The sequence below is a fragment of the Callorhinchus milii genome, unplaced genomic scaffold (assembly GCF_018977255.1).
Source record: "Callorhinchus milii isolate IMCB2004 unplaced genomic scaffold, IMCB_Cmil_1.0 Scaffold4, whole genome shotgun sequence".
NCBI lineage: Eukaryota > Metazoa > Chordata > Chondrichthyes > Chimaeriformes > Callorhinchidae > Callorhinchus > Callorhinchus milii.
The window spans coordinates 66,231,649-66,254,506 of record NW_024704745.1 but is presented as its reverse complement, the minus strand read 5'-3'; the positions used below and the strand labels follow the sequence as shown (position 1 = coordinate 66,254,506).

Genomic DNA, 22,858 nt, shown 5'->3' with positions numbered 1-22,858 from the left:
ATTTACGACTAAGAGAAGGAAATGTTAAGTTACTGAACAGGCTCCCAAGCAAAATACAGAGGAGCATAAAATGCAAATAACCCCATAGAATGGTTTACAGTGATGAAAGAAATTCTCACCAGTGTAAAAATCTGACAATTGAAATGGCTCAGGTACCTGTCCTAACAACAACCATATCATTCTGAATTATATATCTGTAAATGAGCCAAATGGTAATGGCAAGAAGGTTCTATTGCCTGTGACTAGTAGCTGTGATAATAGGATATGGTCAGAAATGCACCTAAATCATTTGAACAAGACAAAGCCATTGCAGCACCAGTCTAGTATATTAAGTGCAAGCAAGCACAAACTTCAAAAGCAATGATACATATGCAGTATAGGCTATTACAGGTGACTGAGTTACAAATACAGTTCACATCTGCAATTTCATCACAAGGCATGTGCATGGGAATGTAATATAGGTGGGTACCCATTTCCAATTATATAAGTGCTGCAGGCAACTCATCATTCCCACAAATCTCTCCAAATAATATCTAATACTATACTTCTATTAAGTCATGGGCTCAACAGTAAATCTTGGGAGTCAACTCAATCCCCCACTTAGCAGTCTACATGGCATACAGCCCATTTTCTTCAATCTCAGTGAGGCTCTTCCATTACTGATCTTCATGCTTAAGCAGTATAATTTTACTGCAATTGCACAAAATGTAACTACTCAAACTATCTGTGCTGCTGTTTTCTTTTCCTCTCCAGATGAACCATCTAATCTCATGCCACTCTCCGACTCCTCATACCTATTAATATTCCCAGTTATTCAACTGTATAATAAAGTCATCAAATCCACATTAACTGGAAAGCTCCAAGGATGCCAAATACAGATGTATTTGAAATACACTTCGGATTTCAACTATATCCCTTCAAGCGCATACCACCATGAAACTATTTTGTGCATGTTTGGTCTCAAGTGTTTTCATAGTTACTATAAACAGTTGTCACTAAGATCATTAAGCACATCAAACCTGGCCCAACACAATGCACCAGTGAGGTGGGATGCTGCCATCCAACTCTTTGCTGCTGGCTTTAGGAAACATTGAGGGTCAGAATTGTACAGAAATTGAAAACTGCTCTGGAACAAATGATTATTTATCCAAGCAGTAAAGGAGTATCGGTAACTCCCACTTCAACGTTGATAGTCAGGAGTTGGATTATTACTTTCTGCACTGCTGACTGTTTCCAAAGGATGAACGAAAACATTTAAAAAAAACTTGCAGTAACAAGTATGGGAGGGGGGAGAGCGAAGAGGTTTACAAAGTGAACAAAATACAGTTGGATAAAAATAAATGATAGTGTTGTGTAAAAAAAATAAAAGCCTCCTGCAGGTGCCCCGAAGCTTTGGAACTCTCTCTCTCAAATCTCCGTCTTGCCGCCGTCCTTTTAGATCGCACCTGAAGACCTTCCCTTTCCCTCTACTCCAGCTCAGCGCCAGGCTCCATCACTGTTAAGCGCTCCAAAACACCTTTTCTTCCAGTCTCCCATTGAAAAAAATGCACCTTTTAACAAAGTTCTTTTTTCCCTCTCACTCATCCTTGGTCAGGGCTACTCGTGCTATATGCTACTGTAAAGTGAATTGCTTATATATATTGTGAGTGAAACGTGGCAGCCAATTGCACACAGCAGTGTCCCACAAACAGTCATGGATTAAGTGACCAGGGGTTATTTTTGAAAGCGATCCGCCAATCAACTAACAACAGAGTCCCTATTTACTACTAAGTAAACAGAGGTGTATAGAGTAAGGAAACTTGCTGAAGGTTTCGCCCTGCAATGGAACTGAACCCAGGTCCTCTCGCTTGCAAGGCGAGCGCTCTAACCAAAACGCTACAGGACTCGATGAGTCCACGAGTAGGGAGTTTCTCACGGTCTACTGGATCACAATTCTGTCGATACAAAATTGGTCATTCAATCTAATTATAAGAATCCTTATCACATCTTAGGGCGTCACGAAGTAGCTCATAGGATTTACTGTCCAGTGTAAAGTGTAAGCGAACATTTGGAGTCAATCTGGAGGATTGTTTGCCAGGGCACAATGACACATTCCTTTTCTTTTTGAATAATGTCATGGGATATAACGTGGAATTTTGCACAAATTAGCTGCCACGTCTGCTCACAAGAAAGTCACTCCACTTTATAGTAAATCATGTGAAATGCTTTGAGATGTCCTCACAATGTGAAAGATACTACACCAAATGTAAGGATCATCATCCATTTTTAAAAAGATGTCAACTGCCACAATTTTCAAAGATTAGAATTCAAATGTTAAAGATCATGCATCCCAAAGAAAAAAGATTGAAATGGTTAAACTTCTGGCTGGCACTGTTATTAACATTCTGATCTCAAGAGTAAATATTATAACCTTCATTTTAAAAACTGCTTGTGATATAATAAACCCTACAGTTAGGTTATAGTATTGAAATGTCTCTTTTTTTTTTACAAAAAATTGGGCTATAGGCAAATTGCACACCATAACCCATAGGCAACCATGAAGTGAATAACTAACTTATCTGGAAAGACGGTTTCCTAATTAACTGAGAAACACTCTCCCTTTTGAATGTTACAAAATCTTAATTTCTATCTGAGGGTCAGTTTTGGCCTTGGGCTCAAAGTTCTAACTGAGCTTTAATCTACAGCCTTCTGACCCAGAGGCAGAATGCTGCCAACAACCATATTGTAATACACAATGCATGTAACTGAAAACTCGCAACTCATCAGAGCTTTGTCGAACAGGATTGAGGACATGTCTGCACTGCAAAGTCAGCCCGACTTTTCCAGCTATTTTATCGTAGACAGCATCTCCCTCCGTGGATGCACTCTACATTTCATGGACCAATACGGAATCTCAGCAGCCTGTTCGTCCCTCAACTGTCCTGCATACCCCACATCCGTGGCATGAACTCCTCTGCCTTTCCCCACCTCCGCAACATCACTCGGCTCCGCCAGTGTCTCACACTGCAGGCCGTCGAGACCCTCATAAACGCATTCATAACATCCAGGCTCAACTTTGCAAACTCACTGCTTGTCAGCCTCCCTAACTACTCCCTCCATAGGCTGCAGATCATCCAGAACTCTGCAACCCTTGTCCTCTACCACACCAGGCTCTGCAACCCTAACACCCCTACTCTCGCCCGACTGTCCTGGCTTCCTATCACAGAGGATACAGTGCAAGATCCCTCCGCCTTGCCCCCTCCCTTGCTTCTTTCCAGACCCCTCTCAAGACCCTCCTTTTCAACCATGCCCTCCACCCGTCCCGGGTCTGAAACACTGACTGTCCAGTGCCTTGGGACGTCCTCCCGACGTGAAATTACAAATGTAATTTTGTTGTAGTACAGCTAGCTCAGCTCCAAGAGCATTCCTCCCACACCCCAAGAACAAGCTACAGATTTTATTGTATAGTGATATAGTGAAGGGTTGAATGCATCCTTTAGATTCTAACCAAAAACCTTATGGAGCCCAAGGCCAGTTACATGAGTTTGCCTGGGATGTAGGCATGGTAAATGGCCTACATGACATAAAGAGAAGGAAACTGATTTTGTTTTGATTAGTCACAAAATTAAAAGTAATGCAACTGAGGGACTAAACAAAAATAATTTCCAGATATAAATGAAAAACTATTGTATTTTCCTATTTTATGGAATTATAAAACACTGATGCTCAATGAAACTGTGTTCCATATAAAGCAGCTAAGAATGAACAGAAAGGGCATAAGAAGCCAATGGTACAGTAGATGTCCACATATTGTTTAAGGAACAGATTTGATGGAATCTTAAATCTCTTCAGGTGGTTCTTAAAATGGCCAATTACCAAGTATTTCACCATTCTTTGTGAAATATAAAACTAAAATGTTATGGGCTGCAACATTCTTTGGCATCAAACTTCTCATACACAATACATTATGTCACCTAACTCATCTAGTTAATCTATCATATCTTGAACCCAGCTTCAACACCAGAACTAAAACAAGCCAATTTAATTGTCTTCTTTCTATCTGCGTTTCTGCACATTTTCCTGAACTGGGAGCAAGACTGGAAATAGTTTCTCAAATTATTCAAAAATACTGCTAGAATTCTACACTGCTGTTTTTTTTTGCATAGTCAAATTCATAACATACGTTTAAATTCATCAACAAAACACAGTAGCACCTAACGTTTAATATACAACATTCACAAGTAATCAGGGCAGCCCAATGACTGAGCAAATTTACTATATGGTTTTGTGAACTATGCAGACCACGAAATTTCTCAGCTTTAGTCTCCACGTGTATTGAGGCAGGGAGTGGTAACACTGATTTTAGCATTCTCAAATTCTGGATTTGGCTGTTATCCAACCTCCACCCCCAATCTTGTGGAGTCCTGTAGCTCAGTGGTTAGAGCACTCGCCTTGCAAGCGAGACACCTGGGTTCAATTCCAGGCAGGGCGAAACCTTGGGCAAGTTTCCTTACTCCACACGCCTGATAATAATCCCTCCAAAACCAAAAACAATAATAAATTGATCATTTTCAATCCACGACTGTTTGTGGGACACTGCTGCGTGCAATTGGCTGCCGCGTTTCGCCCACAAATATACGGTCAATTCACTTTACAGTCTATTCTGTGAAGCGCTTTGAGACGTCGAGAAGATGTGAAAAGCGCTACATCAAATGCAAGGATTATTATTATTATAATCTAATAGCGCGGTCGCTCACTGTCAAGTATGAAGAATGAGCACTTGAGCGAGACAGTAAAGGGCTGCCAGTAAACACACACACACACATCACTGTATCCCAGCATGAGGCACCGCCTTCCTTCAGGAGGAGTTAACAATAGTTAATAATCAGGGATCCATTATTAGAAAGCCTATTTTAAGCAGCTTCCATTTCGAAACCCCAAATGTAACCTAACGACATGCATTTGGAATAAAAAGCACGTTGGCTTCGTCAACCAAAATGTATTTATGCAGTCGTAGTGGTCGTTTGCCAAAACGCACGTACGCAAACCAAAAGACATGAGCAAAGTGGCCCTGCCCAAAGTGACGGTTAGCCAGATAGCTTCTGATTTATCACTCGTGCACTGATTTACTTATCGATTCATTTCTTTATCGATCGCCACATGAGGTCTAATTCTCCAGGTTCGGTGCAGCGAGAAGATCACAGATTATTTTTCCTGTCATAAGAATACTAAATGAGAAAACGCCAACCATCTTTTCCTGGGAGTTGGGGGAGGAGTATATATTTTTTTTTGCGCGCACCTCAGGTGAATGTCTTCCCTCAAGATGACTTCTTGCCCGTGTAAACCGAAAAGAGGTGGAGGTGTGTGTGTGTTGGGGTGGTGTGGGGGGGGAGAGACGAGAGCAGAGCCGAGGCTGAGGGCCTCATTACACAAACAACTCGCCTCGCTCCCTCCTCGCCATTCGTTGGTTCGGCTTCACCTCCTCTTTTCCTCCTCTCCCCCCACCCCATTTTTTTTTGAAAAACAACATTGCGACCTCCAGCGGGGGAGGGAAACAAACACACAGCTCCGTCCGTCCGTCCGTCTGTCTGTCTCTCCTCATCCTCACCTCGGAAACCTTCATGTCCACGATCCTTTCCACTTCGTACACGTCTTCCTCTGCTTCGCTTTCCTGCTCCGACTTGTCCTCAGTCACCGCCGCCATGATTGTTGGCGCTGTTGTCCCAGTGGCCAACTCGCTCGCACCCACTAATCACTGCCCGACCGGGAGCTCAGCCACTGCTGTATTATATAGAAATCTCCAGAACAGGCGAGGAGGGGGCGGGGCGGAAATGTGGGCGGTACCTACTTTATGTCCCGCAACGCACCCTCTGGACCAATTAGCGAGCGGCCTCCCCCCCCCACCCACCCCGTGATGATTGACACTTTCCGGCGTCAGCGCCAGTCCCCGCCCCCGCCCGCCCACCCTTGTCCTCCAATGGAAATCCAACTGCCACTGGGAGGCGGTTAGGGCGGTGGCTGAGTGAGGTTGACATAACCCGTAGCCAATCACGCCCCAGAGTGTCTGTGATTGACAAGAGGACCAACCGATCAAAGGGCGCGGTTGAAGCCGCCCTTTTGGCGGCGGTTGAGAAGGTTTGAGTCTCGCTCGGGTTTGTCAGGTGAGGGGATCGGGTGACTGGAAAATTTGCGAGGAGGTGGATCAGTACTTATGTCTGTACTTCGGTGGGACGCAATAAGAGTGCACATTTTTTTAAAAAAAATTAACGATAGCGAAAAGTTTCGAACAACAGGACACGCCATCAACTAGGTCCGTTAATAACCGTTAATTATTAAAGCCGTTACCTTGCGAGGGAGGCTGCGACGCCATGACGGGCGCCTTACCCCTCCTCCCCGCGCGCTGTCTGTCTGTGACTGACTGTCTACGAGCTCTCCGTGGAAGGAGCAGATTTAATCAGCGCGAGGAGGAGGAGGAGGAGCTGGCCCTGTGTTACTTGGCCTGCACTTGTCCCGGGAAAGGGGCGAGAAAGGGGGTGATTTGATGGTTTTACCCCCTTCCCCACACACAAACTCAACGGCAGTTGTGACCCGCGCGTGACCCCGCGCGGACTGTTCAGCTCGAGCTGCGAGTCGACCCGGGCCCCGGGGCTGCGTTCCAGCTCCCGAGCGGGCAATGTGGCCGGATCGGGCGGGTTCGCGCCCAATTTGGGCGGGTTTGTGGTTTGCGTGCGTGTCTTTTAATTTTTTAAAAAATATTTTAATTTAAACCTGCAGAACTCCCCCACCCCCCCCGCGCCGCGCCCCCTCCCTTTTCAAGACCTTTTCTTTTAACAGTTTCAAAAACGTTCCTCTAAATCGGCCGCTGCTGCCCCGTGGGAAGGCAACGCGTAACATTGGGCTACGTTTGGGCTCGTGTTTGGTCGGCTTTGTGCTACAGGACATCATTTAATTCCTGGCCTCCGTGATCCCCCAACTCCATTTGCAGCCGTGTATTTTCTGACTTGCTGTGGAACAGCAGCAGAGAAACCCTCCATTTCCACCAGGGCTTCAAAACGCTCTCCCATGTTACGGAGCGGAGGTTTTGAGGTCCGGTTTTTTTCCCCCCCTCTCTATCGACTCCATTATTCCCCCCTCTCTTCCCATTTTTGACTGCTCCACAGAAATGTCTCAAATGATCCCTGGCAGGAAAGGCTTTCCATTTTGCATCCCGCCGTGTGCGAGCATTCGTTATTATCGTTTCAAGTCGGAGCACATTTAAACTAGATTTTGTATTTCTCAAAAAATGTGGGGAGTAGGCCATTCAGCCCCTCCAACCTGTTCTGCCATTCTATTAATTATGGCTGATCTGTACCTCGACTCCAATTATGTATTAATTAATTATAATTATTAATTTAATCAATTAGAATTCAAGATGGGTCTTGTGATCAAGTGGCTTGTTTGAAGGATTCTCTTTGGAGGGGAGAGGAGAAAATGATGATAATACTCAGAAGTAAGATTGCTATGAACTGAGCCATCCTTTCCCACAAGATAATGGGTCTTCCTGTAATGTTTTAATATTGTATGATTTTTAAAGACCCAATACACCAACCTGCCAAATTCCCCATTTAGTGAGACATTCACCTCTCCTTCACCTGTTCACTAATTTTACCTTCTGATAAGTAAATGCCTTCGACAAAAAACAATGACTGGAATTAAGATAAAGTGGAATACCCAGATATCACAACACAATTTACATTTATATAATGTCTTTCACGTTGAGAGGCATCTTAAAGCGCTTGACAGAGCTGATGTGCACGTCAGCTGGGGATGGGAGCAAAGAAAGTGGTGGGGAGGAGAGGGTAAAGATGACCGCGAAAGCACAATCAAAGAGCTATGTTTTAAATCATACCTTGAACAAGGGGAGGGTGGAAGCAAGTCAGAAGATTTTCTATTACAATGGTTCATGTGTCCAATTAGAACAATTTTTGGTGTGAAAAACATATTTGACCAAGATTGTTCAAATGCAACATTGTGAATTAATTTACACAATATTCCCTGGGTATAACTTAAAACATTTTGAAAATACTGTAATGGCCAAAAAACGAGCATACTGTAGGAACTTACTGAGATTTTCGGAGGGTGGGTGCAGTTATAAGGAGCACAACAACTGAAGAACTGGAGAATTTTGTTCACATTTTTTACATTAAATCAAAATAAATGTTATCTAATTTTCTTTTATTGAATGTCATGAAAAATGTGATTTCTATTGGAACAAAATACTGCTTTGGTGGTACTTGGTTGACTTCTCATTGAAATAAAGTACATATTACCATTGCCCATTTATTTAGATACGTAAAAGTTAAAATAACAAAAATAGAACTATTTGAGTTGTGTATGCTTGATGGATGCTAAAGATTTGCCATAAAAGCTACAAACTTAGCAGATTCAATCTCCAATCTGGATCGAGTTAACTGTTCTTAACTGTGCAGAGAGGAGAGACCATGATATCATCCACACTATCATTTCATCAAACAAAATACAATGCAATGTCTTGTCATAATTCAATCAAAATTTCTTCCACCAGGACTTATGCCACTATAGTACTGGGCAAATTAGGTACATTTTATTGAAAATTTGGAAATGACTACAGATAGTCTTGGAATTACAAGAGGTCCTACTCTTTACAAACATAGTTTCAGCCTTTCCTCTAGCCACGCAAATTAGGGAGGAATTTGCATAGTAAACCTATAGAAACTAAGAAAACACATGCAGCAAATACCCTTATGTAACTCAATGGCATTTATTTCTATGCTCTATAAAAGAAGTGGGCAGAGTTTATCCATGTGCGTAGATAGGTAAGGATAAGGACGCAAATGTTGCAGGAAACATGACTAGGCTAGGACGGGGAATAAAAGGAAGTTCTCGTCTCAGATGATGTGAGGAAGGAAAGTTGGATTTGCACATATAGGACATATTGACTGCAATGGGTCAATCCTGTATTATATTTATTTTAACTAAAACTAATTCATAATTTTTAGGTTTCAAACACCGAGCTAAGAAAGCTCACAGAGATAAGTGCTCTTCAATAACCTGTGTTATTACAGAAACCTTCATATATCAAGATTACATTTGTATAGCACCTTTCACGTCGGAAGGACGTCCCAAGGCAATGTGCACATGCTGAAAAACATATTTACCAATCCAGAAAAGAGTGTCTTTATTCCTTTATTGTCTTCTTCCTTCTAGAAGTTGCTTCAACATTAGGCTAGCTAGTGATCAATACTTGCATCCTAAACAAACATGTCAAATGCTGTGCTTGACCATCAACCCATGCTATACTCTACTTAAGAGAAGTTAGATTTCAAACAACTCATTGGTTACCCTCTCTGCTACTACAGTCTGTTTCTCAACGTTTGAGACTACTCCAACGCATTCCCAATTCTGCATGCCAAAGCTTCTCTATTCTCACATCTCTTTTCTCCATAACTACAAAAGGAGATTGGATAAAGGAAAAATAGACACTATTCAGTTCCATCAAGGTTACAAAGGTTCTCAATAGATTTTCATTTAAACATATATAGTATTTAAGTAACTACCATTGTAAGCAAATGCATAAAACAGCAAAATAATCAATTTAACAGAGTAAAATGGTCATTAATATTAAAATGATTACAAATATATGTTTCATACTAGCAAAGCTTAGCAATAGCATATATATTCCCATGTTGCATCATTCTTATGCCAAGAACAATTTCTCCAGGGTGCTTCAGACAAGTGGTTTGAATGAAACTGAACCGAGGTGGATTAGAAACTAGTAGGATTAAAAATTATAATAGTCACAATTTGGAATCACTGAATAACAACTCTTGCCTATAATCAAAAATGCATCCCAACAACCTGGAACTCTGCTCCCAGCAAAGATCTCGTGAGTTAGCATGATGCACCATGGGTTACCGCAGGAGTCAATTTATGAATCCAAGTATTAAATATTGGAAATTCTGATCCAATGATATCTGCTCTCTGTCTAGGTTCTCTGTAAAGCAAGTGGACAAAGTTCATGTTGTAGCTAGACAAAAGAATAGGATAGGGATGCTGAGGAAGATACTGTAGTCGAATAAGGAATGTTGGATTCTTTGTATAAGTCATTCTACTTTCAACTGCAAAAGTATCTGCCTAATAATCTCAGACCCAGAGACGAAACATCAAATCACAAACAAATTGCATCAATTTACACTGTTGAGGGATTTAGACATTTTGAATCCCCTTCACTCCAAGGGGAAAAGGCTCAATGATGAGTTATCCTGAGTGGTGAATTAGGCATATAATCCCTGCATTCGATGTAGAGCCTTATCACGTCTTCGAGACATCTCAAAGCGCTTCACAGAATATACTGTAAAGTGAATTGACTATATTTTGTGGGTGAAACATGGTAGCCAATTGAGTACAGCAGTGTCCCACAAACAATCCTGGATCGAGTGACCATATTTTTTTGAAAGAATTATTACCCCCGGAAAAGCGATCCGCCAATCGACTAACAACCAGGTTCCTTCTTACTGCTTAGTAAACAAGCATGTGGAGCAAGGAAATTTGCCCAATGTTTTGCCCTGCTGGGAATCAAACCCAGGTCCTCTTGCTTGCAAGGTGAGTGCTCTAACCACTAAGCTACAGGACTCCATGCTTTTATATTTATGTATAAATACATAAATAAATGTGGCCAGGATAGTGACAGCATGATGACTTAAGTGGTAGTGACAAGTTAAGCCAGGGATGACTTATCAAGAGTTTACTGTACTTTGTACACCAGCACTATATTGGAGTCGCAGACGAGACTGTGATTTCAAATTCCAAACGTGGACCTTGAATCTACAACCTTCTGGCTCAGAGGTGAGAATACTATTCACTAGTTATCTTGGTGTGTGTCCTGAAATGCCCTTTGTAATTCTAATCCTTAATTCTCTTGTTCCACAGTGTGCAACTGAACATATTGCTCTGGGTTTGCTTTCTCAATTCCATTTAAAAGTTAAAAATCTCTAAAAAGTGCCTTCTGAGAAATCTAATTTCAAGACCGAAGAGCCCTAACTTGCTAAGTCATGACTCATCCCTGTCTGCAAGATATTTTCTCTCAATCTCTCAAAGCCCCTTAGCCCTCAAGCTTCCTATGCTTTGAGATATCCTCTCTACATGAAGTGCACTATACAAGTGCAAATTGTGTTGAACTGGAATCTTATAGCTAAAAGATCCATTGTTCAGAATAACAACAATTTACATTTATTTAGTGCCACCCATGTTGGAAGGACGTCTCTGAGTCCAAGCCGGTAGGACATTGAGGAGAACGGAGAAATACAAACTTGCATGTATATAGTGCTCTCCATGCAGGGCAGTGTCTCAGAGCACTTAACAGTGGCGGAGCCTGACTCGAGTGGGGGGAGGTGACCATAAGCACGGTCGAAGAGGAAGGTTTTCATGTGGACCTTGAAAAGGGAGAGGGGGTAAGGTGGTGGCATTGAGGGAGAGAGCGTTCCAGAGTTTCGAGGCGTAGTGGCTGAAAGCGTGACCTCCGATGGTGGGGCAGTGGGTGCAAGGACGAACAGGAGGCCGGTGCCAGTCAAGCGGAGGCAGGAGTGAAGACGTTGACCGAAGCCAAGGAATATGGCTTCCGTCTTGTCCACATTCAGCTGCAGGAAGTTTGCACTCATCCAAGAAATATAATGAATAGCCTATTTACAATACAGTGGAAGCCGCTTTAGCTGGACACTGGTTAACCCCAGACGCTGGGTAAATTCATTTGTATTCTTATCCATTTTAAATATACTGGTTAATTTGAACAAAGATCAGTTAAACCGGATAAAATGACATCCGGGTCAATTCACTCGCCGTGAGCGACTCCAGCATGGAGATGGGAGGAGTCAATTGCGATTAATTGACAATGGACTCCGGCCATTCACAAGCGGCTCCAAGCAGTCATTCACCACGGAGCTATAGCTAATTGATCTCCTTCCCATCCTATGGGAACGGCAATGGGAGGAAGGAGTTAATTTGGTTAACCTCATATACAGGCTTAAGATGCATCTGGCTTCCACTGTATTTTTAAAACAGTATCTTCATTTTTTTAATTCTGTTAATTTATCTTTTTTTAAGTATCTGTTGAAGCGGTGAGCCCAGTTTGAGTGGGTCAATCTGAAGCAGCTGACGAGTAGCTGACTCCCAGTCTCTTCCGAGCTCCAGACGACTGTAGATTCCTGGGTACTGTCTTTCTGTGGCTCTTGCCCATACTATAGCTTTCTTGACAGAGTCTAGTGCCCAGTGGGGAGGCCTGCATAACCCAAAAATGAAATATATTGAATGAAAATGAAATTGAAAACCCATTTTCTGAAAATAGAAAAAAAACGTACCCCATTATGATGGTGCAGAATGCAGAAGATGAAATATTTTCTGTTCAAAGAGCTTCCCCCAGGGCTATCAGGAAATATTATAGATAATATATTTTAACTACTATGAAAATGTTGTCAACCTTTGGGTCTACTTGGTAGGGAAGAACTGTATATGTCATTGCACTGATAAAAGAACTCCTGACCAAGGAAAACAGTTACCAATTGCATATTGCTGCATTCTCATTGAATAAAGTTATTTTACAGGATCAAGCGGCGCTGGATTGGCCCTTGGGGTGGTCTAAGGCACCTGTTCCCATTGATGTAAATAGAAGCATGCCAGGATACAGGGAATGGGAAAGTAACGGGTCCTCCAATATTCCCTCAATTTGAGGAAGCCTGAATGGTGGATTAAATGTGAGAATTTCTCCTCTGAAGAATCACAGGCATGATCTATTTCACACAACTTACTAGGAAAGCCAGTTCAAATGACAATATTCACCATTATGGAAATAATTAAACAAGTATGAATTTGGAATATGCAATCCTAAAATTTATGCAAATACCCCATAATTGTAAAATACAAACTGCTGATATTCCTACCTTCTATCAATAAATTTAAATGTTAAATTGATTCAAAATAATAATAATCCTTGCATTTGATACAGTACTTATCACTTCGAGATGTCTCAAAGCGCTTCACAGAATATACTGTAAAGTGGATTAACTGTATATTTTGTGGGCAAAAATGTTATGAAGAGTCAATTAATCCTATACCATTATTAAATATGACTTATTTCAAAATTATCCTCACCCAAATCCTGCTGACCATTAATTTTAGAATTCCACACAGTATTATTGATGCTGTAAATAATAAAAAATCCCAAAGTTGTACAGACCCACAATCCAATGACTCTTCCAGTCTAAAGAGAGATTTCAGTTTAATCCCTTTTAACTGCTGTGTGTAACGAACCAACTGCAGGATCAGGAGTGTGATGATCAACGATACAATCTCTTCAGCTGCTCGGTGACCTTTCAAAGGAAAAATACTAATCAGTGTTTACTTCTTCGCAATTTCAAAGTTCTTCAAACAGAAACATCATCTACCACTTCAGTGCAGTTTTTCTCTAACTCCAAGGCAGCCCCTGCTAGAGCACAGTTGGCTTAGCGAGTTCTGCTATGGACCTGCGCTTATACAGGAAGCATGGCATTCCCAACTTCTGGCACTACTAGCTGTATCCCACATTAAAAAATATGGCTAACATCGGGATTGTCAGGTCGCTGTTGATACTTCCTGCATGTTGTACACCCGTGTGGGAAATGTTGCTGAGGTCACTTTGCAAAGGAGGTGAAATCAGTAGCACTTCTGCACCTAAAACATATGTGTTCAAGAAGTGACCACAACCTTTGGGACCCACAGTTATTCTCTCCTTAGATTATTCTTTTATCATCCCTTGCAGTTCCTCTTGGGCCATATGAAGCGTTTTCTGTGTTATCCTGAAAGGGTGGAGTAGTTGTGCTCTCAGTCTATTGCCAAGAGGCATGTTTGAGAACAGCCCCATTTTTCTCTACTTCAGCTACATTTAGGTGGTTGGCTGAAGTTGTGGAATGGCAGCTAAAAATGACACACCTTCAGATATTTTGTATTTCACATATTCCATTTAGTTGTACTCAATAGTAGATATACAGCCTGGGAATACTTGGAGCCCACCTCCTCATTTGTGGAGCCCACCTCCTCATCTCAGCAGACTTGCTGCTTGTTTATTATGGGCTTCTATTCACAACTCACTGGATGTTACCAAAGCTGGGATTCAGCAGTGATCCCTTGTTCTTCATTGAAAGACCTGGATTCAGCAGTGATCCTGATCCCTTTATCTCCCCTTTCTCATACAGTATGCATCTTTGGTCCACGCTAAGCGATGTGATGTATATCTGCATCTGATCTCATACCAGCTAAGACTCAATAGCTAAATGGCTCATTCCGGGAGGTATGGCTCCTCCTATCCCTTAATCTCCACCATTCTGTAATACAACGTGCAATAACACTCAAAAGGAGTGATACAAAAGAAGATTGACACTAAGGAAGTAATGTGGGAGGCTAACGAAGGGGGAGTTGACATGAAGAGAGATTTGGTGCTAAATGTTTCTTGATTGAATATTTATTGATTTATGGAATAACTCTAAATGCTATTGTTATTTCTATGATTATTTTGTTGGCCAACCAAAAAGGTTGAATTGAGAACTTGGAGACTCATTCAACAGTGAAAGCCGCTGCAGTTCAGTTTCTGATTATACTGATGTATACAATTTACATTACCTACAACAAAAACAACAAATCACACTTGTTACAGTCAGGGATTTGGAGCTGAGCTGGGGGTTGAGATCAGGCATGGTGGAGGGCAGGGAGGGTGACTGAAGGCGCGGATGAAAAGGAATATCTTGAGACGGGCCTTGAAGGAGGTGAGGCAAAGGAACTGTTTGATGGAGTTCCAAGGGGTGGGGGCAGAGAGGCTGAAGGCCCGAACGCTGATGGGACGGTTCAGGCGGGGGACATGGTGCAGGCCGGAGCCTGCCCAGCGGAGGGAGCAAGCAGGTCTATATGGAGTTAGCAGGTCACAGGTAAAGAGGAGCAGAGCTGTGAAGGGTTTTTGAAGGCAAGGACAAGGCTTTTGAACTCTATCTGGGGGAATGGAGAGCCAGGTGAGGATGGGGATGTAATTACCTAGTGAATTAATGCCTTTCTTTCCAAGAAAATCAGTTAGATATGTCAGATTAATTTCCAACAGGGTTCCCAGGTCCGATGTAAAATGCCAAAATCCCTTCTACAATGAAACAGAAAGCAGTTATGAGCAACAATCATGAACGATAATGAAGCCTCTCTTCTACACTCCTATAAGCTGTAGTTAGGGACAAATGTTTAGAGTGGAAAAGAGTTTAATTTTCAATAGAAGTGAACAGTTGCGTTTAGTCAAGCACCAAGGTTGTAAAACATTCCAAGAGGATTTAATGAAGTGCTCTAGTATTTATCTAAATCCTGAGGATTGTAATATAATAATAATTCTTGCATTTGATATAACGCTTTTCACGTCTTCTTGACATCTCAAAGGGCTTCACAGAATACTGTAAAGTGAATTGACCGTATATTTGTGGGCGAAACGCGGCAGCCAGTTGCGCACAGCAGTGTCCCACAAACAGTCGTGGATTGAAAATGACCAATTTATTATTGTTTTTTTTTTTTGGAGGGATTATTATTAGACATGTGGAGTAAGGAAACTTGCCCAAGGTTTCGCCCTGCCTGGAATTGAACCCAGGTGTCTCGCTTGCAAGGCGAGTGCTCTAACCACTGAGCTACAGAACTCTACACTGATTACAGTCAGAATCTCAGTGGAAACTATTATTTCATTAGCATACAGTGGTTAACATGCTGTAGGATGAAATTATTAGTTAGTAGGTTGTATGCAGGTCATATGTAACTAAAGAAACAACTTGCCCTCTTTAAATAGTCCTCTTCATGTTGGACAATATGTTAGAGCACTTCACAGTGACGAGGTCAGTTGCTGAAGAAAGGATGGGGCAAAGGGAGATTACTAAAGAAACCCTCATAGGCATGATTTAAAGACAGGGCAAAATGGAGGGAGTGTTCCAGAGGTCAGGAGGTAGTAGCTGAAGGCTTGGCCATTGATGGTGGTGTGCAACACATAACAAGCCCAAGGGAGCCAAGTGAAGGGTTAAACAAAGATCATAAAGTTAGAGGTACTAGGGTATGAAGGCATTTATAGTTGAGGAACTTGAAGTTAGGGAAATTGAGCCTGGCAAGGACAGCTTTGATAGGAGTACAATTTGTTGCAAGCAAGGTTGCTGGCAGAGGGGAGAAGTAAAAACAGAATAACTTAGCAATGTTCAACCACAAAGTATGAGAAAGAATGACCTCATTCTGATGTCCAAAGAGCAGCTTCCAAGGTAGTGTACAGTTTTTGCTTCTTAACATGTTCTCTGCATTTTCCTTTTCCAACCTTGTATGTCCCCTGCAAGACATTATCAGCATGTAAATCAGTTTCTATCAACATTTACAAACCAGTTACAAAAACAATAGTTAAGAAACATTACAGTCAATTTGGTGTTTCTACCTTCACATGAGTGGGGAATGGGGAAAGAAAATGTCATATAACTTAGCACTGCAGGTTTCAAATAAACAATTTCAAGTTGTATCTAATTTATTCAACAAGGTCTCTTGAATATTATCATCTCTGGTATCTAAGGTAGGGAAAAATATAGAATGCAGGGAGTGCAACACATTTTTTAAAATCTCATTTACTAACAAGACAATAAGAAATGATCATAGTACATCAGATTGTTTCTGTTTATTACTATATACAATAAATTTATTTTCTTTGCACAGGGTGACCAAAAAGTTGTGATACCATTTGAATGTCTAATAAGTTTTAAAGAATTTTTTTTTAAGATAATAGGGTAGCTGAAAAATAAGATGTTTTGGTCATCATGTGTATAATAAATAATAATAATCCTTGCATTTGATATAGTGCTTTATCACATCTTTGAAACATCTCAAGACGCCTCAAGTAAGGAAACTTGTCCAACATTTCATCCTGCCCAGGTCTCTAGTTTGCGAGGCGAGAGCTCCAACAACTGAGCTACGAGACTCCACAAAGTATATACTTTAATGGAAGGGGTGACAGGGACTACAATCCTCTGAAGCTTGGAACCAAGAGTATGGGCACACAGCCTCCTTCAATGTGACCACCAGTGGCTCTAACTATTATGATAATAATAATCCTTGCATTTGATATCGAGCCTTATTATGTTGTCGTCAAGATGTCTCAAAGCTCTTCACGGAATAACCTGTTAAGTATAGTGTTTGTGTAGTAGTGTAGTACCTTTCCTCCTTCAAGGCCGGTCTCAAAACCTTTCTCTTTGACCGTGCCTTCAGCTCCCCTCTCGACTCTCTTCCCCCTCCTCGCTCCCTCCCTTCCCTCCCCTCACCCTGACCATTTCCCCTCTCCTCGTTCCCTCCCTTCCCTCCCCTCACCCTGACCATTTCCCCCCTGCTCGGGTCATGACCCAACTGTGCAGCGCCTTGGGACGTCCTCCTGACGTGAGGCGCTTTATAAATGGAATCTTGTTGTTGTTGAGTCCTGTAGCTCAGTAGTTAGAGCATTTGCCTCACGAGCGAGATACCTGGGTTCGATTACCCACAGGGCAAAATGTTAGGCAAATTCCTTTACTCCACACGCCTCCGTTTACCTAACAGTAAGTAGGAACCCGGTTGTTAGTCGATTGGCGGATCGCTTTTCCGGAGGTAATAATTCCTTCAAAAAATAATTGGTCACTTCAATCCACAACTGTTTGTGGGACACTGCTGTGCAAATTAGCTGCAGCATTTTGCTCACAAATTTACAGTCAATTCACTTACAGTATATTCTGTGAATCGCTTTGAGATGTCCCGAAGATGTGATAAGGCGATGCGATCAAAGAGGAGGGCTGACTCTATATATACTATATGTATATGACAGTATAACTCCTGAAGGAAGCAGATTTTGGTTAGTGCTGTACATTGTATTACATATGACCTTATCTACACTGTTTTCATAATAGGGCCAGTCCTAATTAGTACAAATAGATACAAATAATAAAAATGCATATTACATTTACCTGAATTTAAAATCTTTAGATTGCCTTATTCCACAACGTAGTGAACTCCTGTGCATCAAGGGTAAAACACGATTCGAAAAGACATCTTCCTTAGTAGACACCATAGAAAGATGTGGATATTTATGTTTCCTTAAAGCCACAGGATCAAGTCTTTTTACATTAGAGGAACTCTGAAGCACTATATCATCATTTTGGGGGGAAACAAGAGTTTCAGTTTCCGCTAGTACATTCAATCTCTCATTTACTCTCCCGCTCATTTCCTGTTCTTGTTCTAATTGAAAGTCAAACCTATTTTTCTCTTTCCATAAATGCTGCCTGACCCTCTGCATGTTCCCAGCGACTTTTACGTTTATATCAGATTCATAGCATCTGTTGGACTTTGCCTCCTGTCCATCTTTACTTTTCTTTCCCTCTTCCTTTGTGACTGACTCTTCCACTGTTTGAATCTCATCCATTAGGACCTTAGCTGTGAAATCTGAATAAAACGATCCTGAACCTCCGCTTATAAGAGTTACAGCCTTTGGAGGACGTGAACCCAAACCGACTGATAGACGAGAAGGAGCTTTAGCCATTGGAGGACGAGAAGGAAAAACAACTTTAGAAGGAGCTGCAGTCATTTGAGGAACATAACAAGCTAAAGGAGGATGAGCTTTAGCCATTGGACTGTGTGTGTCAAAAACAAGTGTAGAAGGAGCTGAAGCCTTTCGAGGAGAACCAACTGGAGGAGCTGAAGCCATTAGAGGAGAGCCAAAACCAACTGGAGGAGGAGCTGAAGCCATTAGAGAACCAAAACCACCTGGAGGAGGAGCTGAAGTCATTAGAGGAGAACCAAAACCAACTGGAGGAGGAGCTGAAGCCATTCGAGGAGAACCAAAACCAACTGGAGGAGGAGCTGAAGCCATTAGAGGAGAACCAAAACCACCTGGAGGAGGAGCTGAAGCCATTCGAGGAGAACCAAAACCAACTGGAGGAGGAGCTGAAGCCATTCGAGGAGAACCAAAACCAACTGGAGGAGGAGCTGAAGCCATTAGAGGAGAACCAAAACCACCTGGAGGAGGAGCTGAAGCCATTAGAGGAGAACCAAAATCGACTGGAGGAGGAGCTGAAGCCATTGGAGAAAGAGATTCAAAACCACCTGGAGGAGGAGCTGAAGCCATTTGAAGAGAGTCAGAGCAAACAGGAGAGAAAGCTGAATGCATTGGAGAAAGAGAGACAAAAGAATCAGGAGAAGAAGCTGAAGCCATTGGAGAAGGAGAGTCAGAACAAACCGAAGCCATTGGAGGAGATAAATCTAACCCAAAATCAAGTAAATGTGAACTAAAACTAACTGAAGCGGGAGCTGCATCCATTCGAAGATCTTTTATGAACTCCCTGGCAGAGTCTGTAGGTGAAGGAGGAGGATCTGAAATCACTGAAGGAAGGGAATGATTCCCGAATAAAATTTGAGAATCAGCCAGAGGCACCGTTGAAAGTAATAGTTTTGAACCACCAAAAGGTTTTAAAAATACAGCATTTTTAGTATCGCAATACAGTCCAGAGATTGCTGGCAATGCATCACTAGATATAGTTGATGACATGACACTATCACTTTCTGATTTATTCTCAGAATCAAGAGAATCAGAAGATTCAAGACGGTCAGCAGATTTAAGCGGAGCTATAAAAGGAAATAATGAAGCACAATCCAATAAATCTCCCCGTTGATCCATAACCTCTTCTTCATCTACCACAGATCCATCACTTTCTTTGTTTTGTCCAACATAATCTTTGTTATAGTTTGGCTTTCGGAATTTTGTGGCATGTGCACTCCGACATCTCTGTAAGTGAAACAACAAGGCATAAAAATGGTCAGTAATGTCAAACAATGTTAAGACAGCAGTGCAGGGTATAGCATGTTAGTGAACCAACACATTGGGCCCCAAAATACGGAAAGTCTGTGAATCCCTGTGATGTTAGTTCTTAGTTTCAATTGTACTTCAGGGAAACACTGAAATCACTGAAGGGAGCCCGGCATGGAGAGGAGCCCAGTAATGAAGACAGATAACAATTAAGAAGACCCTAGGATTGAAGAGAGCCAGACATTGACGAAAGACTCTTGATTCAAAATAATGCTATGATTTCAACAGTAATAAGCTATCTGTTGTAAAGAGGCTTAGTGGGCTTGAATCGCCTTCTCCTGTTCCTATATCTATTGAACAATTTATGAATTTTATGAATTGACTTAAAAGTACAGTGGTACCATCTGCTGGCAGATACAAATACTGGCACAAATAAAACATCCAATTCAGTTAAAGCACACACACACCAGAAAATAGTTACAATCCCATTATTTTCTTAGTCATCCGTATGTTGGATTTAACCAGAACAAATGAGAAAATACTATCAAGACTTTGGTCTGTCAAATACATAATCATGATAGAAATTTAATGTGTTCTTACTCTCAATAATAACAGTGCATTCCGAAAGGCAGTTGACACTTGTACGCTAACTTAATTCCATATAAAATATCTAATTTGCTGAAATCTAAATCTTTACCTTTTTTCTGAGCATCTGTTCTTCCCAGTCCAGATATGGCAGAATATCCACATTCTCTTTTGCTGCGAGTTCCTGAACAGAAGGCCCTTGAACTCCCTCGGTTTCCTGGTCATCCTGTAAAAAGAAAACACCAGTATCAATACTGTTCACAAAAGAGCTGAAAATTTAATTTCTCCACTGTTTTAGCACATTATACAAGATCTTGTTCCTGAATTCAAAGGTGTTTGGAGCTCAAATTTCATTTGGTTCATGATATAAAACTTATTCTTGATTTACAGAGTGGGATTTGCACTGAATGCTGGTACATTTTTGAGCAATGTGCCCAATAATGCCATCAGAATTTGTAAACCCTAGTACAGAGTGATCCTGCTATCTCCTGCACCAACACGGACTAGTTGAGCCAAATGATTCGCTTCTGTGTTATAACACAGAACATTCTACACTGTATCTTATAACACAGTGGTTTGGAATCAATAACGTATGACCCCAGATTATAGGGAGGCCGCCTAAAAAATGCCATCTTATGGATTGTTAGGCCGACTCTGATGCCACTTCCTGTATATTGTATGTGTCCCATGTGCAGGACGCACCGCAACGTCATATCTTTGGGAAGTGACATCAGCAGCATGTCCTTCACATGGTGCACATGCACAGCTTATGGGACAAAATGTCAGTGTGACTTAAAACACCTGGAAGGCGGTCACCTGGCTGGTCTGTGCTGAAAATATACCGCATTTCTGGTAACAATGGGTTTACAGGAAAAGTGCATTATTAACAAACTAGAAGGTCATAGTAATAGTAATGATTTTATATAATAATCCTTGGAATTGAATTGCACCCGTTATGTTGAACCATCTCAAACCACTTCACAAAGTTTTCTGTAAAGCGTGGTGACTATATTTATAAGCAAACTTTGCAGTCAATTTGTGCACAGCCATTTCCCATAAAGGACCAATTTAATTTGTGGGATGATTGGCCAGGACACTGGGAGAAATTCTCTTCTCCTTTCAAAGGGTGCACCTCTCCCTGGTTCTGTGCTAGTCAGTTTAGATTGTATAAACTTGCATTTAATGTACAGGATTCACTGTAAAGTGTAGTGACTATCAGTTTAGCTCCAAGGAAACCCAGTTTACCTTCCCTCCCTCCAGAGGATTATTGACCAGGATACCAGGAGAAACTCACTTTTCTTTATGAATAATGCCTTGGAATTTTTAACGTTCACTTGAACAGGACGGAAACTTGGATGAACCTCTCATCCGAAGGATGGCATCTCCAACAATGTAGTGTTCCGCCGGTGTGTCAGCCTAAACTATGTGAATTCAAGGACCTGATGTGGGGTTTGAACCTGCAATCTTCTGATTCAGAGGCAAAAATATTACCAGCTGAGCCAGGGTGAAAAAGCCATATCCACAGATTTCTGGTCCATAGGAAAAGATACTATTACTGGAGACAAAAACAGCATTTTGTAAACTTTTCTTCAGAAACCAAACAGAAACATAAGCTTGTCATTAAGCTGGTTGTGGTATTGTTTCTTTTGTATCAAGGTTTCACTCACCCTTTCTTCAATAGCTACAAAGCTGGTGAACTGAGTCACAATTGAATACTCCTTGCTGAGTTCAATGATGTAGGATTTCTGAATGGACTTTTTCATCTGCAAGGGAAAGATACTGAAGTTACAGGAAGAAACCATTCACCGCTGGAAACCTACTGGCTCGCTAGTTCAAGGTATGGCAGGACAAAGAAATGCTAGATTTCAGAACTAGTTTTGAAGATCGCACTTTAACACAACACTTAAAATGATAAAAGAAGTGCTTTGGGAAATTGTCCTCAACTTTGAAGGCAATTACTTCTAAATTTCAATCATCTCACACCTATGGAGGACCAAATCAATTCAATATTCCATTGCCACGTTGTCAAACCAAAGAAACAGCTTCCTAGTTTTGTTCTGTTTGATCAACCAGCATCATGGAAGGAGATTGATGCTCCATCCAGTCTCTTAATTCTATTATCTGAACACTGACAAGCATGATACAAATCCCCTCAAAACTGTTAACTGTTGCAAACGCTATGTCATATTCCAGGTGAGAAAGATAATGCAGAGATATGATTAAAAACCTGCCCCCAAAAGTGTTTTTACCGACCTCGTGCTCACTTTGATCTGCGTGTAGACTTCCATTCTCATAATCACCAATAAGGGCTCTTGCTGTCAGTCGGTGAAGCATCTATAAAATGGAAGATAATAATAATGATAAGATTGGAAAAGTAGAAAGTTTTATTAGGACAGTTGCATTATATCCCCACACAATGTTATGGTTATAGTGGAATAAATG

The 22,858-nt window shown here is 41.5% G+C and overlaps 2 protein-coding genes across 2 annotated transcripts in view; both read right to left on the bottom strand.

The window, feature by feature from the left end:
- Window positions 1–5,788, bottom strand: part of mphosph8 (M-phase phosphoprotein 8) — a 28,393-nt gene extending 22,605 nt beyond the window's left edge. The window contains exon 1 of the mRNA XM_007905590.2: window positions 5,588–5,788. Within this exon, the coding sequence (XP_007903781.1) occupies window positions 5,588–5,683 (96 nt within the window). The 5' untranslated portion in view covers window positions 5,684–5,788. The remainder of the gene's footprint in view (window positions 1–5,587) is intronic.
- A 5,819-nt stretch (window positions 5,789–11,607) lies between these two features.
- parp4 (poly (ADP-ribose) polymerase family, member 4) overlaps window positions 11,608–22,858 on the bottom strand; it is a 53,773-nt gene continuing 42,522 nt past the window's right edge. The window contains exons 28-35 of the mRNA XM_042334058.1: window positions 22,670–22,750; window positions 22,084–22,179; window positions 20,529–20,642; window positions 17,997–19,810; window positions 16,255–16,351; window positions 15,049–15,148; window positions 13,226–13,358; window positions 11,608–12,271 (exon numbers count right to left, since the gene is read on the bottom strand). Coding sequence (XP_042189992.1) covers window positions 12,082–12,271; window positions 13,226–13,358; window positions 15,049–15,148; window positions 16,255–16,351; window positions 17,997–19,810; window positions 20,529–20,642; window positions 22,084–22,179; window positions 22,670–22,750 — 2,625 coding nt within the window. The 3' untranslated portion in view covers window positions 11,608–12,081. The remainder of the gene's footprint in view (window positions 12,272–13,225; window positions 13,359–15,048; window positions 15,149–16,254; window positions 16,352–17,996; window positions 19,811–20,528; window positions 20,643–22,083; window positions 22,180–22,669; window positions 22,751–22,858) is intronic.